General features: G+C 39.5%; 2 protein-coding genes across 2 annotated transcripts; both read left to right on the top strand.

Annotated features, from left to right (window-relative positions):
* Positions 1 to 5,952: 5,952 nt before the first annotated feature.
* On the top strand, positions 5,953 to 10,294 carry LOC136558071 (alpha-1-antitrypsin-like). The gene is made up of 4 exons (XM_066552348.1): positions 5,953 to 6,610; positions 8,061 to 8,331; positions 8,985 to 9,132; positions 10,103 to 10,294. The coding sequence occupies exons 1-4, from the start codon at positions 5,953 to 5,955 to the stop codon at positions 10,292 to 10,294; spliced, it is 1,269 nt and encodes a 422-aa protein (XP_066408445.1).
* Positions 10,295 to 17,830: 7,536 nt separating this feature from the next.
* Positions 17,831 to 21,979, top strand: LOC136558093 (alpha-1-antitrypsin-like). The gene is made up of 4 exons (XM_066552382.1): positions 17,831 to 18,470; positions 19,118 to 19,388; positions 19,927 to 20,074; positions 21,770 to 21,979. The coding sequence occupies exons 1-4, from the start codon at positions 17,843 to 17,845 to the stop codon at positions 21,977 to 21,979; spliced, it is 1,257 nt and encodes a 418-aa protein (XP_066408479.1). The 5' UTR covers positions 17,831 to 17,842.
* Positions 21,980 to 22,538: the final 559 nt, after the last annotated feature.

Raw genomic sequence — 22,538 nt, 5'->3', positions numbered from 1 at the left:
ACAGAAATTCAGCAGGGCTAGCAGCCCAAGCCAAGTGAAAATATGAGGGGAGAGTTTTCTTTAGTACCAATGACAAAAATCAACACAGTTGTCTCTCTTGAAAGGATAAACACAATACATCAGATCAGAATGACACTGCACACAACCTGTGTTTGTATTAGAACTAAGAGCAAAATTATGTTTCTTTCACAAGTGTGCTAACAAGAAAAATGAAGCAGAGAGACATTTCAGTCCATCCAGAGCCTGTGTTTGCAGGTCTTACGCTGTTTGTAAAGTCTCTTGTAAGCTAATTGTTACTACTACTACTAAAAAATACATAACTACTAAGGACCAGTAACACTCTCATGGACAAACTTTCCTAGCAAAACAGCATTTCCAAAGTTAGAGTTTTAAAATTACACTCTTTTAGTAACAACATGGCTCTTGGATAAAAACATGACTTGACCAGCAAATATCAAACACCTTAACATTTATTTCGAGCATCTGCCAAATGTATCCATGAAGTACAGACTGATTATTAGGGCATTTTTTGTTTGGTCCATAAATATGGATTTAAGAAATCTGTTTCCATATTTAAGAAGTTCACTTTCCACACAACACAGAAAACTGTGTATTTGACACATAAATTCTGGTTCTTCTCAGATTCAATAAATGCAATACATAGAAGGGAAACTTTTAAGAGTTTAATGAATGAAGAGAAAATCTTGAACACATTTAAAAATTATTAAATACAAAATTCGTTATCCTGAAATAATGATTTTAATGTCAGTCAGAAACTGAACTCCTGCTATATTATGTTTGACTGACATGTGAATCATAGATCTGTGCTCTTCCTGGACAATTTGACAACACCATTCATCATCTGTAGCTTGTATTATCATCATTTGAAATGGATATGTTTACCTCTCAAATTATGCAAATTAATAAAGACTCATTAAAGCAAAAAGTTCCCAACATTAATCTCCATCTACAGTATAAATGAGCACATGGGCTCTGTTAAATGGGATAGCAGAGCTAAGAAAAATATTTGTGGGAAAACAAATGCAGGAAAAGTTGTTCTATGAACCATGACAAAACAGTGTGGCTTACCTTCCACGCATCCCTCTTCCTTCCCTGCTGACTGGAAGACCAGGGCTGGGCAGACCTTTCAGTCTTGTTGCAAGAATAGCAATTAATGGGAAAATCTGACTGCAGCCATGTATGCCTTCAAGGCATACTTTAGGTTAGTTCTTCAAGCTAACACTGACTACTGCCCCAGAGCCACCACCCCTCAGGCACTGCATCCTCTCAGCTGGAATCTGGTACCAGGGTAAGCAATGGTGAATTTTGGTATTGCAAGTGCTGTCTTAGTGGACAGTACGTGAAGACAGACTTGGGCCAGCCAACAGAGAAGGTTTCACATCTACACCAGACGTGTATTCTGTCAGGTGGATGTTATAGATCTGGAGTGGGGTGGCTGTGACTGCTCTGCAGATACTTTGTCCAGGTCCTTCCTCAGCCAAGGTTCACATTTTGCTGCTTTGAGACAGTGCCATTACTTTTCCTTCAGAGTGCCCAGAATTACAGGAGAGTTTTCTAACAGCCTGAGAAAATGTTTCTATAGAGTCATGGTCTGTATTGCATTCAGCAGGGCATGGTTGGGGCTGCAGACAACATGCTGAGTATTTGCTGATGAAAGGAGCTAGGTAGCATTTAAAAGAAGTATTTGAATAAAATAATAGGAATAGAGACACATTTTTAAGGAACTAAGGTGTAAAACAAAGCAGCAGTGTAGGCATGCTTTATGCATTACTGTCTCCAGAAGCAGGCCCTGGGGTGGAACAGCTGCTGGCTTGGAGAACCTCTTCTGACCTTCCCAGTAGAATGATGAACCTCTTCTTCCAGCCACCTCATGACAACAAGGATAACTGAAGCAAAGAGAAGCAGATTTTGAAAGAGTTTCAAAAATCAATCCATGCTGACTTTCAACAAGAGGGATGAATGTCAACATATACAACAATACAGATGAATGTCTGAACAGCAAAAATTTGTGTTTGTGTCTCTGACACAGTTTTCTCACTGCATTGAAGCATGTTTTGGTTCACCTCAGGGTCATAGAGGGAATCCAGAATTAGCCCCAATGCTTGCAATATAATTCTTTACAGCACTGTCTCTTTCCTGCTACCTTCTGCTTCAGCTGGCCCTACAGCTGCACAGTGGAGTCCACTGCCCAGGGTTCTTCTTCTGTTGTGACCAAACCAAGGCTCAAATAAAGCCTCTGAATGTAGGACAGTTTCTGAACTGCTGCCACGTTCATTTGTGGGGGAAAAAAAAAAACAAGTTACGTGTTGATTACCTCTTCTGACCTCCTTTTCTTAGTATCATGTTGAAGCAGGGGCCCAAGCTGCATGATCAAAAATCTAAAGCCCCAGTGCAGGCCATAAACCACTTCAGGAGATGCCTTAGCACTCGTGTCACTAGTTGGCAATAAGCTAGGGAGGTGTATCTGGTAGTTCAGCTGCTCCTGGACATGGACCTCTCCTCGTCAGAGTTTGCAGATGGCTATTATGCATGTTTGGAGACAACAAACATGAAAGCCAGCTGGCCCAGCGAGCACTGACTTCTACCTTCTCTGTGTGGCTACATCAGCATTTATCTGTGTCCTCAGACAGTTGGAGTTTTTTTGTCCATGCAATGTTTAACAGAACTGTAAATATTCAACACTGCTCACCTCTATGACTAAAGAAGTTCCCAGAACCACCAACAGCCTTTCTTGGAGCACCATGAGCTCCTCTATTGTTTTCCCTGAAAGGTTGCACTTGTGCCATCAGGCATTCTGGCTTATACATTCATTCAATTTAAATGCAGAGTGTTTGTGGCTGACAAAAAACAGACAAAAGGCTATTCCATCAAGCCTCACCTGACCTTCACAAGTGCTCTAAGGGACAGCAGTAAGTGGTACTCTAATAAGAAAAAATACAAATTCAAAAATCAAAACACTTAACAGCAAACTGGCTGTATCTAAGGCAAACATGCAGAATTGAGCTATATTCTGAAATTTAAAAAAAAAAAAAAGGAAAATGAAAAAAATGGGTTGAGTCTGTAAATACCATGCAGGGAACCTATCTGCATGACCAAGGCCATGGATCCCAGCAGGTAAAGAACAACCTCTGAAAGCAGCACAACTGGGAACTGCTTACACAGTAGAACCAAGAGCTCCTTGGTTCTACTGTATCAAGGGGATTGTGCTGCACCTTGCTGAACAAGTCCTGCAAAGTGTAGCAGAGGCTTAGAGGGACTAAGCAGGCATTCTCCTGGCTGGCTGATCAAACCATGCATCTGAACAGCTCATCCATTGGTGAATGGTGGTAAACCTGCTTCACAGCACTTATCTTCATTGTCCTTTGGAAGATTCCTGGGAAATACATCTTCATAAGAAGGGTGAGACTCACAGTTTGATACTGCCTTGATTTATTACTGGTTAATATTTCTGGGTTACTCTCTTCCATCATTTGCTATTGTTTGGTATATTTGAGACTAGGTTGCTGCTCATATACATTATAGCAGTTGTATTTTTCCAGTATTGTCTTTGGGCACTTGCAGTGATGGTACATATTTTATACAGCTTTTTCAAGTGCTGAAGTCTACATTAAGTACTTTTCAGATCTTGATAGGCTAGGAGGTCCTTAACAGAGATACAGAAAGAATCATTTGATTGTGAGGAGACCATTACAAGACTGAACGAGGTGCCCTCTTTATTTACAAGGCAAACAGGATTAATTGGCTTCTGAGTAGAAACCAGTGGGGTTTCTTCTGTGTAAAAATAAAAGATGAGATGTTGACACATAAGTGGTTTCCAGTAAGTTGGGTAGCATGAGAGAGAACAAGTGGTCCTCCTTGTAGCTCCCTCACCCTGGCCTTCAGAGCTTAGTGCTGGACAAAATTGTGTCTCCAGATGAATGGTTATATTCATCTCAGGTAGCACACAGGGCAGAGTGCTGTGCTCTTGACACCAAAATATCATTTCCAACAAATATTTACTTAGGAGTTGCATACCCTTTGGGATGTAACACTGTACTCTACTGACCAGCCTGGGCCCAGTGGTCTTTGCTCTGTTTGGAGTGAAGAGATGTGGACATATGCACACAAGGTCCAAGAACACTGGCTTCATCAGCATTCAGCTTTGTGGTTCCAGATAATATGTATCTGAAGCCATGTAATGTTTAACAGAGGAAAACAGCAGTACAAGTAAAGCAGCAAGAACCAGCACAGCGCATTGAGAGCACGAGCCCTCTGAATGTAAAGTAAGTACCCAGCTATCTTTACTTAATGACTTTGACCCAGCTGTATGGTATTTAGCTAAGTGAGTCATAAAGCACATCTGCTTTCAAGGGTGAAATCTAGTTTCTAAGTACTCAAATGACAGCTGAACTTAATTTCAAGAAATACTGAATAGCAATTTCTGGGGATTCATTATAGCAGTTCCACAGAGTATAACTGCTCTGAATATTTATCCCAAATAGCTCAAAAACATCTAGAAAAAATATGCTTCGATAACAGAAGTATTCTGACTTCTCAACTGTCAATTTTATTTATCATTACTAATTCCCCCTAAAGCTTACAATCAGATAACCAAAACTGAAGTGAATGAGTAAGTGTCTTGCTTACACTAAGATGACTCAGAATTCACAAAGTGATTTTGCTATACCAATGTCCTCTGTAAATTCCAACTTACCCAGATCACACACAGCAAAGCTGCAGAAAGACAAGCTGGCTCCTTTTCACCCAAACCTTGGTGGTCAGTGTGCTGTCTCAGGGCTGGGGGAGAATCCCAGTAAACATCTCATCTGTTCTGCTGAACCCATGTCTTTGAGTGCCTTTACCAGCAGCTTACCCTGCTGGGGCGTAAGCAGGTGGCTTGTGATCTTCTACCTGAAGCTGATCTGTTTCAAGCATGGCATTAGGTGAAGGCTATTTGGAGCTTTTCTAGTCACTAGTGCCGTATTTTTAGTGGGAATAGCTCTTCCTTGTTTTCCGACAGGTTAACCATCTTAGACACCACAAATCAACCCAGCATGTTCTTGGTTGAACTGGTAAAAGAGAAAGCAGTAAACAAACAAAGACAAAAAGTGATCACACAAAAAGCTAAATACCACTACAAATGTCCAAGATGCCCTGATCCAGTCTTGCTGCTGAGCACTACTCTGGCCTTAGGCATATTTACCTTACAAAAGGATACTTTCCTGCTGATCTGAAGCTTGGAAAGACAGGAGAAGCCAAGTCCATACTAATGGTCTCACCTTCCCATAGCCAGATGTGGGATACATACAAGAAGGAACCCATCTGGAAGACAGGTGACACATGAGTGGTCATTTAAAATAGACAAACATATTCTAATTTAATCAGGTATTGAAGCAGAAAAATTTTACCAGCTCTTATGATTAGCCACTTTGTATGGTAAAATGAGTCAGGAATGAGAAAAAATAGCACTTCTGAATTTTGCAATCTCATATTGTTTTCCTTTGATGTAGCAATGTAGCACTGTTTTTTTTAACATAAAACTCATTCAAACCCTAATAGCATAATAGTCCTTGGATGTCTTAGAAAATAAGCACAAAATAATTAATCAGAAGGTTTCTAATGTGTTGCTTTGTCATAAAAAAAATAAAGGCACCTTTTCACTTCCTCCCTTGGACTCTTATTTTTCTTTAATACTCACATGTTTCTTTCCCACTAACAAGGAACTTCTGTAGCTAAAGTAGAACTGAAATAGGCAGCAATGAATAGGAATTACAGGTAAACTCAAAGCACAAGGATTTAAAAAACGCTTCCATAGCAAAGGAGGAGGTCAGGACATAACAATGATTTCCACTTGAAGGCAGTAGCAGACAGAAATAAAAGATGAGGTGCTGATACAGCCAACCTCCAGCATCCAAGACCTTTTGTTCTTTGTCCACGCAGTATCTGTGAAGAATGATGAAGGCCATGCTCCCACTGTGCTTGCTGGTGGCCGTGCTTCACCTCAGTGCCCACAGTCTGACCCAGACTGATCACCACACTGACCAGCCTGAGGCAACTGACCCCCAGGAGCTGTATTTTCTTGAGGTAGATCCTCTTGAGTCCTGCCAAAGGATAATCCCAAGCAATACAGAATTTGCCTTCCAGTTTTACAGGCAAGCAACCACTCAAGAGCCTGACAAGAACATTTTCTTTTCCCCAGTCAGCATCTCTGCTGCCCTTGCCCTTGTGGCCCTGGGCTCCCGAGGCAGCAGCCAGGCTCAGCTGCTGGAGGGACTGGCCTTTAACCTCACCACCATCCAGAAGGAGGAGATACACCATGGCTTTGGCCAGCTCCTCCGCCTGCTGAGCCGCCCTGGCAGCCAGGTGCAGCTGAGCATGGGCAGCACCCTGTTCATGGACAAACACCTCAAGCCAATGAAAACCTTTCTGAGGGACATCAAAAAACTGTACAGAGGAAAAGCTGTCTCCAGCAGCTTCCAGAATTCCACTCAAGCTAAAAAAGAGATCAATGATTATGTAAAGAATAAAACCCGTGGGAATATAAACCAAATACTTGAGGACCTTGATCCAAACACTCTGATGGTAATTGTTAACTACATTTATTTCAAAGGTAAGTTACATAGATGCTATTTACTGCATCTCTTTTGTGCTGTTTCACCTGATGTAAAACAAGTACACCAAGTTATTTCTGGATAATTTTTAAATGAATGTGTTTAGATGAGACTATTATAAAAAAAATTGCAAGTTTTCCACTCTGAAACCACTTCCACAGCTAAATTTTTCTAGCACATATTTAGACTTCTAAGCATAAAAGTTCATTTACTTGCAATATTCAGGTTCAGGGAATTGCCAGAGCACAACAGACTTGTGCATTGTTAAATTATCCTGTCAGACTTCATCTACTTATTATTTTAAAAATCAAAATGTTTTCACATTGTATGTGTGAAGTAGAAAACTAAAATCTGAAGAAGATGCTTTAAAAAAATTGCCAAAACCTTTAATTTACTTACAGTCCATGACTATTACATGGGTAGGTACCTCTGGAGTTGGAGTCCAAATGTTCTACACCTTGTCACCATATTTCACACATCCCAAGAGGTATTTGAATGTATTGCTTTGGAAATTATTAACTTCTTCTAGGGTGTTCATTTGTAGCAGCATACAGGACATACACGGAATTTCCCACCCAGAAAGGAATATTTGGAAATTATGAACTTTTAGCAAAATAAAAAAATATTTTATTTCATATACTTTATAAATTTGGGTGACCTAATCTCAGGTTTCCTAGTCTGAGCACCATATCACAGTAAAGTTTTTTCCTGGAGGGCAAGGGAGAAGGCTTAAATTTATAAAGTAACCAGAATATTGTGGAGTTTACATTCCATTATTTATTTTTTAAATTAGGCTATTTCTATTCAACATTTAGAAAAAAAAAAGCCAAAAAAACATACTTAGAGAATGGCAAGCTTTAATCCCAGTCTATTTGTTTATTTATTACACAATAAAATATCATAGAAAATTCAGCTGAATAAACATACAGAGCAAAAGGTTTTGAAGAGTAGAGACCTTGAGGCCCTATTCCATCTACCATACTGCAGTCATGCTCAGGTCCAAAAGTTTGTGTTTCTCTAGCATGTGAGCTTTTCCTTAGTGCTACAAGATGAAAAACATACAAAAAACTATGTAAGGAGCATAACATGCTGCCTTTCAAAAGTTAGACATCTGCTGTGAAACTTGCTTTACAAACAATATTTGAAAACAGCAAATCCCTGGATTCTGGTTAGTTTTCATTTGCTTTAAATAAAACATAAGGTAATATGATGAAGTTACTTCATTTAATTTATCTGACTTAGAAAGATTGTGTACAAGTCCATACAAAATTTAACCTGTGGTATTTAATTGTTACAGAGAATAAGATATTAAATAAACTTTGAATACTTTTTACCTCCAAGTGTAAATATTCAGATATGGTTTTATTTATTGTACATTAATCTGGACAATATTAATATATCCTCACTGAAATAAGTATTCAACACCATTCTTTCTCTTTTGTTTTTAAGCTTTCTGGGAAAATCCCTTCAATATTAAGGGGACACACAAGGACTTTTTCTATGTGAATGCAAAGACCTCAGTTGAAGTGGAGATGATGATTCGAGATGGATTTTATAAAGCATACTCTGACAGGAAGCTGTCCTGTGAGGTGGTGCAGATTCCCTACAAGGGAGATGTTACAGCATTCTTTATCCTGCCCAATAAAGGAAAATTGAAACAGTTGGAACGTGCCCTGACAAAAAATACTGTTTCTAAATGGGAAAGATCTCTTCAAAGATGGTAAATATAGAATTTTGATTTGATGATTCGAGGTAGTCCGAACCCAAAGTCTGAATGCTATGGTCAGGTTTTACAGTTACTATCTTGTTTTTTGATGGGAGGTTTAAACAAAAGAAGAAGTATAAAGGATCAGACCAAATGATTTGATATTTTCAGCAAAAATTAGAATCAGCATTGCTTTGTGATGAGAGATCTCTGAGGTGGGAAATTTAATTCTTTTTCTCCTGTACATTTTTCAGTTGATGCTAAGTATTACCATTTCCCTTGTCTCAGGCAAAATATTTTGAGAAGTAATAGTGTGACATAGCAGTCAGATCCCTCAGAGAGAATGGGGTGTGAATTCCAAAAGCAGAACCTTCAAGGTTAGAAAAAGAAATCAAACTTTGTCCCAAAAATGCTGGCAGCACTACTTTTTACTGTCTCCTAAAGTGATTGTGTTGCAGAATCATAAAAGAAATATGAACTGAGGTCTTTCTCCTTCCATACTTTTCTATCCTCCAGACCAGCATCTTCCTAGTTTCTTTTTCTTGCCATGTTCCATAGCTGAAAAGACTGTCATTCTAGCACAGAAGAACCACTATCAAGTTAGGAATCTTCAGTCCAAGGCATGATCTGATTGCAATAACTACTATAATTTACTTCTGGATTGACAGGAGGATGGAACTGCATATTCCAAAACTATCAATTTCAGGCACCTATGACTTAAAGAGGATCTTAATGAATCTGGGTGTAACTGATGTGTTTTCTAATCGGGCTGATCTGTCTGGAATCACAGGAAACCCTGATGTGAAGGTTTCAAAAGTAAGTTTATCAGCAGAAACAACCGTCTATGGTTTCCTTAACATCCAATTACCCTAAGTTCACCTGTGAAACTTTACTTATTGCCAGGGCTGGCTGATCCTCTGAAATAGAACATTTAGCTGATAAAGACCTTTTAAACTCCCTCAAACTTCTCCAAGATCTGGAGATAGGGATATTTTCTTTCATCTGACAAGCAAAGGTGGAGGGTAGATGGAGGGGTGGGCTTAGCATTTATCCAGGAAACTAAACATGGTATATTTTCTCCATGTAAAAGAAGAGCCTATGGGTAACTAGGAGTTGTGAATGTCTTGCATGAGCATATCAACAGAAAAAGTGGCCTTTTTCTAACATGCATTCTACAATTTTAAAGGATTTAGAAATTGCTGTTACTATTGAAGGCTCTGTTGAGTGCTAAAAACATAAAATGGACCAGACTTGAGGAGAGCATCCCATTTACTGACAATAATGTGAAGATAAAAACTAGCATTTTTACAGCCATTCTGAAAACATCACAATTTTCTAGCATTTTGGGGCTAGTAAAAGAAAAAAATTTAAAATGACAAACAATAACAAAAGATTTGGTAGCAAGGTTGAATTCCTGGCTAAACTGTGTGCAAGTGCTGTTAGGAATACTTACAGAGCAGTTCTGGAACCCTATTTACTTTCCCTTTGAAACTGATGTTCCCTGTGAGTTTGCTTTGTTATTTTACTTTCAATTAATTCCACAAGGTGTGCAGTTGCTAAGGTCTGCATTGATGCACTTGTGGTGAGGAACACTGAATGTGTAAATATTTGCTTATTGAGACAACATTGCTAAAAACCACACAATGGGCTGTAGTGCCCTTCTTCCTGGTTCCTGGCATACCAGCAATTTTTGTGAAAGGCAGTAGTTGAATTAACTTTGTATTAATTTGAATAATTTCCCACCACATCTTCCATATACATTAATTCTTGCTGTATTTTATTGTAGGCTACTCACAAGGCCCTGCTGAAGATCCATGAGAATGGCACAGAGGCTGCAGCAGCCAGCAGCATAGATTTTCTTCCTCATTCTGCTCCTCCCATTGTTAAATTCAATCATCCATTCTTGTTGTTGATTGTTGATCACTATACTCAGAGCATCCTCTTCATGGGAAAAATTGTAAACCCAACTGAAAAATGACTGGTCAGTGGCTGGTCTTATTGTTTTGAATTGCATTTTATGGAGTTATTGTCCATTGTGATTAAAATTATATCCCAACAGTTATTAACAAATTTCTTTTTCCAAAGAAATCAGAAAAGAGTGCAGTCATTCTTAGAAACATTCTTTTTGCTTCGTCCTTCCATAGAAAATAACCCGTGAGATATACTTATTAGTGAATTGTGAAGAATTTGATAAATCAGCCTTTTAGTGATCAGTGCCATCTTTGAAAAGCAAGGTAATATCCAGCTGAGAGTCTCAGCTGAAACACTGTAAGTAAATAAAATTTTAATGGATTTGGATAAATCCAAATGAATTCTCTGCAGACTACAGGCTGGCTTCTGACATTGGTAGGGTTTCCAGTGGAAGGAAGGCATGGCTTCAAATTACACACTGGGAGAGTCAGTCACTTCAGACCAGGCCTAGGCACTTGCTTTGAAGGTCAAGTCTTACTCTATACTCTCCTTTAGGACATTCACAGCTGATGGCATCCACCCACATTGTGTTGGCTTCCTTGGGCTGGCCATTAATGTAACAAACTCTACACAAACATCCTATGTGGAAGCAGTGCTGGGAAATGTTTTAGTTGGCTAGATATCCAAAAGTTTCTACCGGCATTGCATTATAGATTTAGTCTTGTGTTTCTTGTAAATAGAAGTCCCTTTTGGATGTTCAAAAGGGACAGGATATGAACACCTGGAAGGGGAAAAAACAAACAGTGAGATTAATCCTATCTCCAGAGTTTACATCTATGCTGGTAAATAAAGAGCTCTAAGATCTGTTCTCTAACCATGAGGTCAGCTGGCTCATCACAGGTCGTATCCACATTGCTTAATTCTGACCCTGCAAGTCATCTCATCTACTTACTGGAAATGGCCTGTGGCCTGTGCTAACTGCAAACATGCTTAGCACTTGTTTGGAAGAATCATATGGTGGCACACGTCTGAAACTGTTCTAAAAGTATAAGAATGTGTCTGCAGGCTGAAGGCCAGGTCTGTTCCCCAGAACTGCTCTGTGTACTGTGACAAATGGAGCCAGAGTGAACAGCAGAGGAGAGGGAAAGTGTCCCTTCACCACTCAGCCCTACAAGCTCCCTCTCTGCTGGCAATTTGCATTTTTTTAAATAACACTAAGTCCCAGGTGATGCTGATAGGCCTTCACAACTACTTCTCAGAAATGAGGGAACTGGAGACCCTGATGTGGAATAAGATTTGGCAGTTCAATAAATGCCCTTCAAAATTACATCAAGTCACAGACTGTGAGGCTCCCACATACTTAGCACAGATGCGTTTGGGTGGTCTCTCTTGATTAGTCCTGTGCATTTGCTGTAATTGTGTAGGCTTATTTTCATAGTAAATGTGAGTGCTTATTTTCAAAAGGCTGCTCCTCATTAAGGATTTGTGCTGTTCCTCAGATGATACCGCAATGCTTTGATGATGCAGTTACCAGAAACACTTCAAATCTGAGCACATAGAAACTACCATGAAGCATAAAATATGAAAGCTTAATTCTCTTATGTTGTAGCATAAATGAACTCAAATGCAATTTAAAATGTGATACAACTTACTGTGGAAGCATAGGCATTGTCCATTATGTATATCCCCTTTCCTCCTTAAAAATATTGAAACCAAGATTTTTGTTGTTATCTAGAAAGTCTGTCACTAGTTCAAGGACCCAGCTGCTTGCTAAGTGTGGCCTGATGCTGCAAACTGGAACAAGCTGGCAGAAAACGTCCATTGGAGAGTCCCCCTTGGCAGGTGGACCCCTTGTTGAGAAAGGCTCAGCACTCAAGGCCAACATCACGCAGCTATCCTTCCAACAAGGGTGCAGGGGCAGGCAGAGAGAGCAGGCAGAGATGGAGGTGACAAAGAGCATATCTCCCCATCCTCAGTGCTGGCAGTGATGTTGAAGCAGAGCACGACTGCAGTAATATTACTGCCAAATTAGTGCTGAGCCAGAGAGATATAATCAAATCCTAGGTGATCAATTCATTCTCAAAGACAGTGCCAGACCAAAGGGAAACTTGTATTTTTTGATTGCTAAAAATGTTTAGAAGTCATTTCACTGACAAATCAGAATGATGAAGGTGGCTATAACGTGATAAAGTAATAACTATAGAAGTTCTCAAAGGGGCAGAGGAATGAATTTAGGAGTTGGTTTTGGCATGGTACCCAGATATGAAATGTATTTACAATTTTACTTTATGCACGACTGCATGAAATGCTCCTTTGCTGCACGTGAGCCTGCTGTCCTTAACTGTCAACAGCTCAGTGGCCACAAGCAGAGTAAGAAAACTAAGCTCCACAGGAACAGCAGGCCCACAGTGGAGATCCTTCTGGGTGATGCCAATGGATACTCCTCAGAAACACACACTCTTCCTTACAGTTTTACAGGAAACTGACTGCCCAAGAACCTGGAAAGAGTGTTCCTTTTCCCTGGTCAGCTTCTCTACTGCTTTTGCTCTGCTCTCCCTGGTCCCTGGAGCCATCAGTCAGGCTCAGGGGATGGAAGGGATGATCTTTGACCTCACTGGCACTCAGGAGGGCACAACAATTTTCATTTTCTGTCATGTTATTTTAATTCTGGGAGTTATACATGCCATCCCTAAGTTCTTGTACCATTGCCATTAATTCAGGGTTTTGGTCTGTAGTCCTAACTACTTGAATTTGATGTATCTTTTGAAAAGAGAAATTCAAGCTATGATACATTTTGAGAGCAAAATTTTGGTCTTGAATTCTACTTACTTATTTTTACCCCTGTTTTATTTGAGTGTTTTTTATAAAACTTCTAACAACTAGTTTTGAAAAGCTTTGGTAGTGTCAGGTATGTCTACAGCTCTACTATCTGGGAACTTAATGGAAAATATATTAGGAAAATCTGAGATGAGCTGTCAGTGACAGATTACCCATATTGAGCATTACAGTGCTGGCTGATTGACTTCAATGGAATTCACATCAAGCCCTAAATTCTTGTATGCTCTTGGAAAATTTTTTCATCCAATGCTAGGAGATTAACTACAAAGTAGAAAATATAAAACATTATTTTCTGAACACTGATGAAATAATCATCTGAGGTAAAATGTCTGTTATGAGTAAAGGAATCACACCTGATAAACAAAGAGATTTTATTTTCTTCTGAGATATAGCACAGAAGGAAAATCAGAGCATTTGGTTCTGCTTATACAGCTTTCTTCTAGCAGACTATTAGTTTATATGAAAATTCAATTCAAAGATTCCTACTGCATTGGTGAAAAAAGCTGAAAACAAAGTAGGAAAGGTCTAGTTTCCTTTCCCAGTTCTGTCACAGGCTTTTGCTTCGCCTTCAGCTTTTTTTTCTTTCTGTCAGTCACACTGGTTTTTGAAATGGGAACCTAAAGCACTTTAATTATTTGAGGAGAAAAGGATGAAACATTTGTAAGACATGGAGAGTACATTTGGGATGCCCTCTACAGAAAAAGATAAAATTACTGAAAGGAGTTATTTTTATTCTACTTATACCAGTTTTGCAATGACACCAATCACCAGATTTTAATGGAGTTACACATGTCAAGAAGTCAATTTAGATGAACTTTTGTAGATATACCTTGAATGATACATATTTATAGGGAAACAAGAAATGGCTGCATGAGGACTTACCAAGCAATGTACATATTTATCTTGCTGAACTTTTGTTTTTACAGTCAGAAATCCTTTGCCTGGGTAAGCCCTCAAATATAACATGCAAAGCCAGCATATAGTAATCAAATGATTATTATCTGATTATTATATCAGATAACAGCAGCAACTGAAATATGATAATCTGATGACCAGACAGCAACAGAAATAAGTTAACAATTTGGGATGAAACTGCTCCTATAAGGAGGAACAAGACACAGTCATTGCATAACTGAGCAGAGTCAGGGAGAGTAGAGAGAGAGATAATGAAATTATTCCTTAATGCCTTCCATATAGACCATTATCAGGCCAATGGAGAAGCATGTTCGTCAGTCCTTTTTACGACTCCCCTGGTTCCCAGAGAAAGAGTCCCCCTGTCCCCGCCACCACGTAGCTCAAAGTATTCAGGAACTTCACACACTCTCTTCAGGGCAATTCCCTGGATGGCTCTCCTTTTACAAAACTACTCAAAATTACTCAAAATATGAGTATTACAAAACTACTCAAAATTACTCAAAATATGCAAGGTTTGGCCTTGCATATTCCCATGTTCTGGGGACATAGCCATTTTCAGCAACAGGAATGTGCAGTGAAGTAACAAAATGCTTTCCTCTCCCTGTGTTTTTCCTGGCTGACATGCAGGTGATAACCAATGTGTGGTAATTCACCCTCATTTTCCATTGCCTTCAACAGAAGCAACATATATTATCTGAGAGTCTCTATTTCTGGCACCTACGCTCCAAGGCAGATTTCCAAAGGACTGGGCGTGACTGATGGATTCATTAACCATGCTGATCTGTCTGGAATTGCTGGGAAGCAATTCTTTGAAAATGGTCATCTGTGGGTCTTCTGTAACTGCTGGTCTTAACCTTGTCTAGGAAGACACTTGGGCCAGGGTCAGAGGATCTGGTGTTGGGAGTTGTGAGCAGGGACAGAAGCAACTTTCCACTCTCACCCTAACGTGCTGAGTGCTGCTGCATCTCCTGGGAGAAAGGAGAGGAATCACTGCAGCAGCTTTGCTGTTCCCAGAAATCCTTCTCAAGAAACAGTGGCATCCTTCAGATGGTTAGCCAAGCATTAGGACTGGGCTGAAAGATTAATGCTATCTATGAAGGGAGGCCTAGGCTTGAGAGAAATATCTTGTCTTTGCTAGAGTTAAGCAACAGCATACTTACTGCTCCTGAGACTTGGTCATTTTACATAATACTGCAATAAACTTTCTGGGTACTTGTACATATCATGAAAAAAACCCTTTCAGTGGGAATATATTCTCACCAGCCCTGCCTCTGTCTTGTAAGAGAGAGCAGTTACAAAGCAATAACAATGATGGTTGATTCCTGTGTGTAGATAAATTGTAAGTTTACCTGGGGCAAAATCATGTACATTCAATGGAAATAATTAGTCATTGCTAATTAGGATAAGTGCCATGCACCTCATCCTTAAATAACCTTCTAAATAGCTAAATTGTGCCTGTTTCAGCTTCCTCTGAGAGGAATCCCAGTGTAAGATAATATGATATGTATGTAATTCATGCTTATCCTGTGCACAAGGGGCTAAGGTCTTCTCTCTTGTCCTAAGTTAACATTTTGCTGTGGAAAACTTTGCCCATTTCATTCTTTCATTTGTTTTCTTATTTCAATTATTTTTCAAGCTATGCTATGCTTTGCTTTTCACTTTAGTAGTTTCTAAAATACTCATCAATGGTCCCTCAAAAAGCTAACCAGTGTTCTGAGGCCATCAAATAATGCCATTTATTGGCATTATTTGCAGGGCAGAGCTGTACCTGAACAAACTTGCTGCTGCCTTGGGTACTCAATTAGATGGCATTGTTGCATCAGAGTATCCTGTGCAGAAAGTTCAGTGGGACAGGGCATCCATGTTCTTGGCATTTTCTTAGCTTTCCAGTTCTTCTCATATTCTGTTTCCAGGAACTGATTTACCACAGTTACTGGTAAAGTTTTTTTACATACAGTTTAGCTTGAGCCAAGAGTAGCAAAGTCCGGTCATTCTCTCCCTTTAGAGCACTAAGTGCTGGCATCATTCCGGCTGTGTGATGGGAAAAAGACTTTAAATATTTGATATCCAAAAAAAAAGTTGTTTACTTAATCTTTGCTTTGCAAATAACTCTTATTTGCCCTGTTTAATCTTTACCAGTGGACATTAACTTAATACTAGAAAGCAAATGAATGAGGGAAGAAGCACTGTGAAAGAAAAGTCCAGCACAGTAAGTACCATACTATACTTTCTTAGAATTCTTTGAATTTATGCTGTGTGTGATCCCTGCTATTTACTGCTGAGATTAATTTGTTTCGTACAGTAAGTGGAAATTACTTTAGCTTCTGGAAGCATTTTCTAAATGTTTGAAACAAAATTCATTCCGTGATCCAGCTCCTAGCTATAGTGACAGAATGACAGGGATTTGAAGTCCAAAATTAATATCCAACAATCAGTACCAAGACAAAGAACAAAACCTTGTCTCTGCCCCCAGAGGAATAAATTTAGTTGAAATCTCAATGTCCCAACTATTCCAGCCAGACGCTAATGTGAGTAGCTTCATTTCTGTCTAATGTGCTTAAAGACCAGGCTACTTGCAGTCAGGAGGCCTGGAAGAGAAATCAGTCTCTCTTAAAGGCAGATTTGGGGAATTATGAAATGAATTGTTACCAGAACAAAATGAATTATCAAGAGCTAGAATGCTTTTTTTTTTTCCTGAGTCAGTGTTTATGCCCAGCATTTTAGACATGCTGAGCATAGCTCCCACACTCAGCACTTCAATTTATATCTCCACTTTTCCATAATGTACATCCAGAAAATGGGGAACCTGGAAATAACAATTCCCCATAATAATTCTGGTGCAAGACCTGAACCTGGCATTAGACATACAGCCTGAGGCAGATTCTGGGCAGAATCTCATTCTCCGGGATAAGTACACACCTGCTATGAACACTATTCAGACCATCTCTCTTTCCCTGGGGGCCACTGCTTGCTTCATGGGTTTGAGTTTCTGTCATTTGAGATAATTTAGATGAGCCACTATATGGACAGCATTCTTCTCCAATATGTCACAGGATTCTTCCCCCAAAAGGACAGAAGAGAGATTGTGGGATTTATGTAGAATTTGCTTATGTCAGTTGAAGGAAAAGGAAAGTTTGTCAAATTACATATACAATGTAAAACAAGGCAGATTCCACTGTAGCTTTTCCTAAGCTCTTGAGTCTTGAGCTTTGCAACTTTATGGATAGCTTATGTGCAATATAGAGTGCCAAAAAACTTTCTCAATTTAGCCTCAATTTGCTGAAACACTTAAGGTAAAATCTTGAAATGATATAAGTCTTGAGTCAGAGCTGTTATATAAGAGGAAGAAATATATAGACAGTTTAAGGGCTGAGCATTTAGGTGGATTTTATGCACTGCTATAACTATCTCTTCAATGCTTGAAAACCAAAGTCATAACAAGACCATGGGTACCACAGAAACATATCAGCAAAAGTTGGTCCCTCTGCCAAAGTACTCACCAGATAGATGGGTGCAAATACATGAACTCAGCCATGTATCCTAAGGCACTTAGGAATCCACTGAGGCCATGCTGGTCAGAAATAAGAACTATTTCATACATAATAACTCAGGAAAGCTGATTCTTCCCTGGTAATACCACATTATTGTCTTATTTCCTTTGCTCCTTGGTCACAAACTAAGAGAACTGACTAGAAATAAACTGTAGGCCAAGTACAAGAGTATTTCCAAAAAGAATAGTAGTTCTAATGACTGACATCTAAAAATCAGTATCTAGAATACAAAATCTTTTTCATCCAATAAAGAAAAACTTCTTTAGATCTAAAAGTTGCTCTGTTCTTTCTTAACAGAACTGTTCAGGACAATGAAGTCTGCACTGTATTTGTGTTTGCTGCTTCTTGGACTTCAAGTCCAGGGTCAACAGCAGGTACAAAAAGTACCAGTTCCAGAAGACCAGTCCCAGGCTGATTATGAAAACTTGCCTCATGTCAAGCTAGCCCCCAGCAATGCTGACTTTGCATTTAAGCTTTACAAGCAGATCAGAGATGAGTTGGGCGACGGGAACATTTTCTTCTCTCCTTTGAGTATCTCCACTGCCTTTGCAATGCTCACCCTGGGGGCCAGATCAAACACACTCAGAGAGCTGCAGAAAGGCCTCAGCTTCAACCTGACACAGATGGAGGAGCAGGAGATTCATGAGGCATTTCAGGGCATCCTCCAGCTGCTGAACGACCCTCACCGAGAAGACCAATTGAACATGGGCAATGCCCTGTTCATAGATAAACAAGTGGAATTGCTTCAAAACTTTTTCGATCATGTCAGAAATTTTTATTATGTTGAACCTGTTTATAGTAACTTCCAGAATCTTCCACGGGCTATAAAGGAAATCAATATGTATGTGGAAACAAAAACACATGGCAAAATTGTTGATTTAGTCAAGAGTCTTGATTCAGAAACCGTGATGGTTCTCATTAACTACGTTTTCTTTAGAGGTGAGTCACAGACATGGGTAGCAGCTATAAAAATAAACTCTGGAAGTTCTATGAAACAAAACTTTTTCACATTGTGAACACATCTTACAATCTAATTTAAAATGCATCTTTCAGTTTGTAAATTACACTGGAAAATATTTGAAAGACGGGCATGAAGAATCATTTTCTATAAGAGAAATTTTTTAAAAATGAAAAAACAACAGAACCAGCAGAAGTACTGATTAATGTCATATAAATTTTAAACCAGGTTCAGAGCTGAAGATATTCAGAACTTATGATCCTTTGTTGAAAGGCACAGGTATTTGCTGTGCAGGACATGGTCAAACACAGATGACACTAGCATGAAAGGAATAAGCCTGAAGCTTGTATAGTTGGAGTCCGTGAAAGATTTACCACTATCTGATCAGGCAAAGATGCATCTCTTTTCCACTGCAAGCTTCAACCTATACTTTTCTTGTGGGATTTTTATTAAACCAGTTGAGAAGAGGTGAAGTTTCTTTCCATGGCCAGGCAACAAGCATCCTTAAATTGAGATAGGCTTGTTGCTGTCTCTACAGTTCAAGCATACTGTTTTAAGCATCAATTAATGTGACATACCTTTATTAGTCCCCTTTTTTTTCAATTCTATACTCATTCTTTTTTCAAAGGCTCCTGGGAAAGACCTTTCAACAGTTTAAACACGAGAGATGATGACTTCTTTTTGGATGCCAAGAATTCTGTTAAGGTCAAAATGATGCATCAAAACAAGGTCTTTAATGTCCACAGGGATGAGAAGTTGTCTTGCTGGGTAGTAGAAATCCCATACAAAGGAAATGTTACTGCTTTGTTTGTTCTCCCCGATAAAGAGACAATGAAACAGGTGGAAGATGCTCTGCTAAAAGAAACAGTGTCTAATTGGTTGAGAGCACTTGAAAAAAGGTAATATTTTAATTGTGGCTTTGTTTAAACATTGAATAGGCTAAAACTACCCATCCAGGAAAGGTAAAGCTTAGGATACCATGATGAGTTGCTAAGTACAGCTCTGAGGAACAAGCACTACTCAGCTTCTTTAACTCAGACAAGCTATCATGTGATTTCACACCAAAGGGGAACCCTCTCAGCTCCCCCAGTCACAGCTCCCAGCTGTGAGGATCCTGCACATGGGTAGATTGCCCTCAGGAACCTGCCTTCAGTAGGAAGAATCCAGTTAAAAAGAAAATACTATTTATTTTTCTCCAGTCTGGATGATACTTTCCAGTCAGTCACTTTCATAAGCCATCACTACCCCTGCACCATGGATCAGCCTGTGGCTGGTGGGACAGGTACCTCAGTTTCTGCTTCTCTAACATGAGATTTATCATTTTCTTAGAAAGCCAAGCCTTAGCTCCATGGGTATTTGGGATGGATATATACCTGCAATAGATACTGCTTCAAGGGATCTTGCAATAACAAACTCTTTTTTTTTTTTTTTGAAAAGAAAAATCTACTTGGATCTTCCAAAATTTTCTATCTCCGGCTCCTATGATGTTAAGAGCCTGTTTAAGAAAATGGGTGTGACAGAGGTGTTCAGTGATCAGGCTGATCTCTCTGGAATGGCAAAAGATCGTCTTCTGAAGGTTTCCAAAGTAAGTATGCAAGCAGGGAAGGTAATCAAGAGATTTTTCTGCTTTGTTTGTATGCAGGTTTAATCCTACAAATAGGCTGATCCTACCTCTGGAGTATAGTCTTTGTTTAATGATGGTAATAAAGGAAGGAAAAGGTTAGGCCTCAAATGGCTGTTATTCATACAGTTTAATATTAAATTGTTTAGTGCACAGTGATCCTACAAACTTAGCTGATAGTCTCTGAAGAAGAAAACAACTAGAAAGCACAGTAGAAATAATTTCACAAAAAGCTGGTGCTAAAGAAGTAATGCATGGCAAGAATCATAGTTATGACATGAGTCTGGGAATAATCATTCTTATACTATGTATAAACCTTTCATTATTACATTGTCTGAGCACTTCAGAATTTATATGGACAATGGACTTGCGGGACAGGGATAGCCCCATTTCACAAGCAAGAAATGAGGAAACAGACAAACAGAATGATTTCTCTAGAGTCCCAAGGAGTATATGCCTTGTGTCATGAGGGAGGTGAGCCTTCCCTCCATCCTTCACTTGTGAGACTACCTCTGGAGTTCAACACATCTAGTTTGGGGCTTCCAAATCCAAGGGACACATGGACACCCTGGAGCAGAGTGAGTCCAGAGGAGGGTGAGCAGGATGGCTGTGTGGCTGGAGCACTGGATGGATGAGGAGATGCTGGGAGAGCCAGAGCTGCCAGTCAGAAGAGAGGGTGAACAGGGGTTCTTAGCACTGCCTACAGATATTTATTAGAAAGGGAGAGACAAGATGGACACAGACTCTTTCTGCAGATGAACTGTGATACATCAAGAGACAACTCACAAAACATAGAAAATGGGATATTCTGATTGGGTTTTATGTAAAAAAATTCACCATGAGGGTGATCAAAAACTAGTATGAGTTACTTATGAAATTTCTGTCCTTTGAAATATTCAAATCCTGATTGGATTAAATCCTACGTAACCTCATCTGGTGTCAGAAGTCACACAGTGCAGGAGGGTTGGTGGCATTCAACAGCCTCTAGAGGTCCTTCCATCATATATTATTTGTGATTCCTCACATTCCTCCCTCTGTCATGTGGAAATACCTGGATTGTAGATATGGGATTGATGCCTGGAAAGCCAAGTATATTGGTGAAGGGTAAGCAGAGACTCATGAGAGAAAATTATAGATGCATTGCAGACAATGAAGGAAGAAAACAGAGGGCTATCCAAAACCAGTGAAATAGCGCATGTGAATTCCTAAATATGAATTTGCTACACCTACCACAGAAAGTCCTGAAAAATCTTATCCATGGGCTGTGTTGCAGAAGGACACTCTATAAAGCTTGACACTATTGTTTTTGCAGAGAGAACTATTTTGCTTACACAGAAATTAATGCAAAATGAAAAATTTCTTCTTTTGTGTTCAGTACTAAGGACAAAATCTTACTCTGAGAGAAACAACAGAATAATAAATATCCTCTATGTTGCTCAGTCTCTGCAAGCAGGCATGTATGACTCTGACTGTTGAAGAAAACTTTTCCTGAAACTTTGCTTGTCTTGGAAAGGCTGGACACTAGTATTTTTTTCACACAAGTTCTACATTCATTCTGTGTTTTAAGAATTACCTTCTCACAATGTTAAAGCAAGCAAATTTTCCCCCAGCTGCTTCTCTCTCTTCTGTGCCGAGATTATAATCTCTGTTTCCTTGCAGGCAATTCACAAGGCCACGGTGGATGTCAGAGAGAATGGCACAGAGGCTGCTGCAGTGACTATGATGGAAATAGTACCACTGAGTCTACCATTTCCTCCTCCTCCTCACATCACCTTCAACAGACCCTTCCTGATGATGATTATTGACAAAACCACTGATGGCCTGCTCTTCCTGGGGAAAATTGTTAACCCGACAGCTAAGGAAGACTAGGCCAGAGCACTTAAACTCTCCAGTGCAGAGAGGAGAGCTTGTGCACATCCCAGGAATTTCTTTGCAAAGTAGAACTAGACCAGATCTGATGCATAATTAACAAATAAATTAATAAATCTTCTGTCAAGTTCTTGTTTACTTTAGAACAGACATTTGGGTGTGAACATTATTTTTACAAAATTACTCAGCCCAAGTAGGCAGCCATGGGATCTTGAAAGATACATATTTTCTGTGTAGTTATGATGGTGTCAGGGTTTTTGTATGCAGATACAACTTCCTGCTGTTGGCTGAGAAACTTCCTGTGTCTTCCATTTCCTGTCCTTGCCTCACAAACCTCTATCCCTTTCAGCTGGGGAACACTTCTTTCTCTCCCTCTCATTCCACCATGAATCCCAGGAGAAGTCTCCTTCCTCTTTGAAGTCCTTCCATGGAATGGAAACACAGACATAGAGCTTTTATACCTTTCCTCTCCTAGATGGTGGATGCTCCTTGGTGAAGAATAATCCTTTTCCTTCTAGCTTGACAGCTGCCTTCTGCCAGGTTCAAACCTTGCTCCCTT

The sequence above is a fragment of the Molothrus aeneus genome, chromosome 6, assembly GCF_037042795.1.
Source record: "Molothrus aeneus isolate 106 chromosome 6, BPBGC_Maene_1.0, whole genome shotgun sequence".
NCBI lineage: Eukaryota > Metazoa > Chordata > Aves > Passeriformes > Icteridae > Molothrus > Molothrus aeneus.
This window is presented reverse-complemented; position numbering and strand designations above follow the sequence as displayed.

Excerpts from the sequence above, each read along its gene's own strand:
- LOC136558093 (XM_066552382.1), top strand. The coding sequence starts at position 17,843 with ATGAAGTCTGCACTGTATTTGTGTTTGCTGCTTCTTGGACTTCAAGTC. Across the intron at positions 18,471-19,117 it reads TAACTACGTTTTCTTTAGAG|GCTCCTGGGAAAGACCTTTC; the intron begins GTGAGTCACAGA and ends CTTTTTTCAAAG. Across the intron at positions 19,389-19,926 it reads TTGAGAGCACTTGAAAAAAG|AAAAATCTACTTGGATCTTC; the intron begins GTAATATTTTAA and ends TTTTTTGAAAAG.
- LOC136558071 (XM_066552348.1), top strand. The coding sequence starts at position 5,953 with ATGATGAAGGCCATGCTCCCACTGTGCTTGCTGGTGGCCGTGCTTCAC. Across the intron at positions 6,611-8,060 it reads TAACTACATTTATTTCAAAG|CTTTCTGGGAAAATCCCTTC; the intron begins GTAAGTTACATA and ends TTTGTTTTTAAG. Across the intron at positions 9,133-10,102 it reads CTGATGTGAAGGTTTCAAAA|GCTACTCACAAGGCCCTGCT; the intron begins GTAAGTTTATCA and ends ATTTTATTGTAG.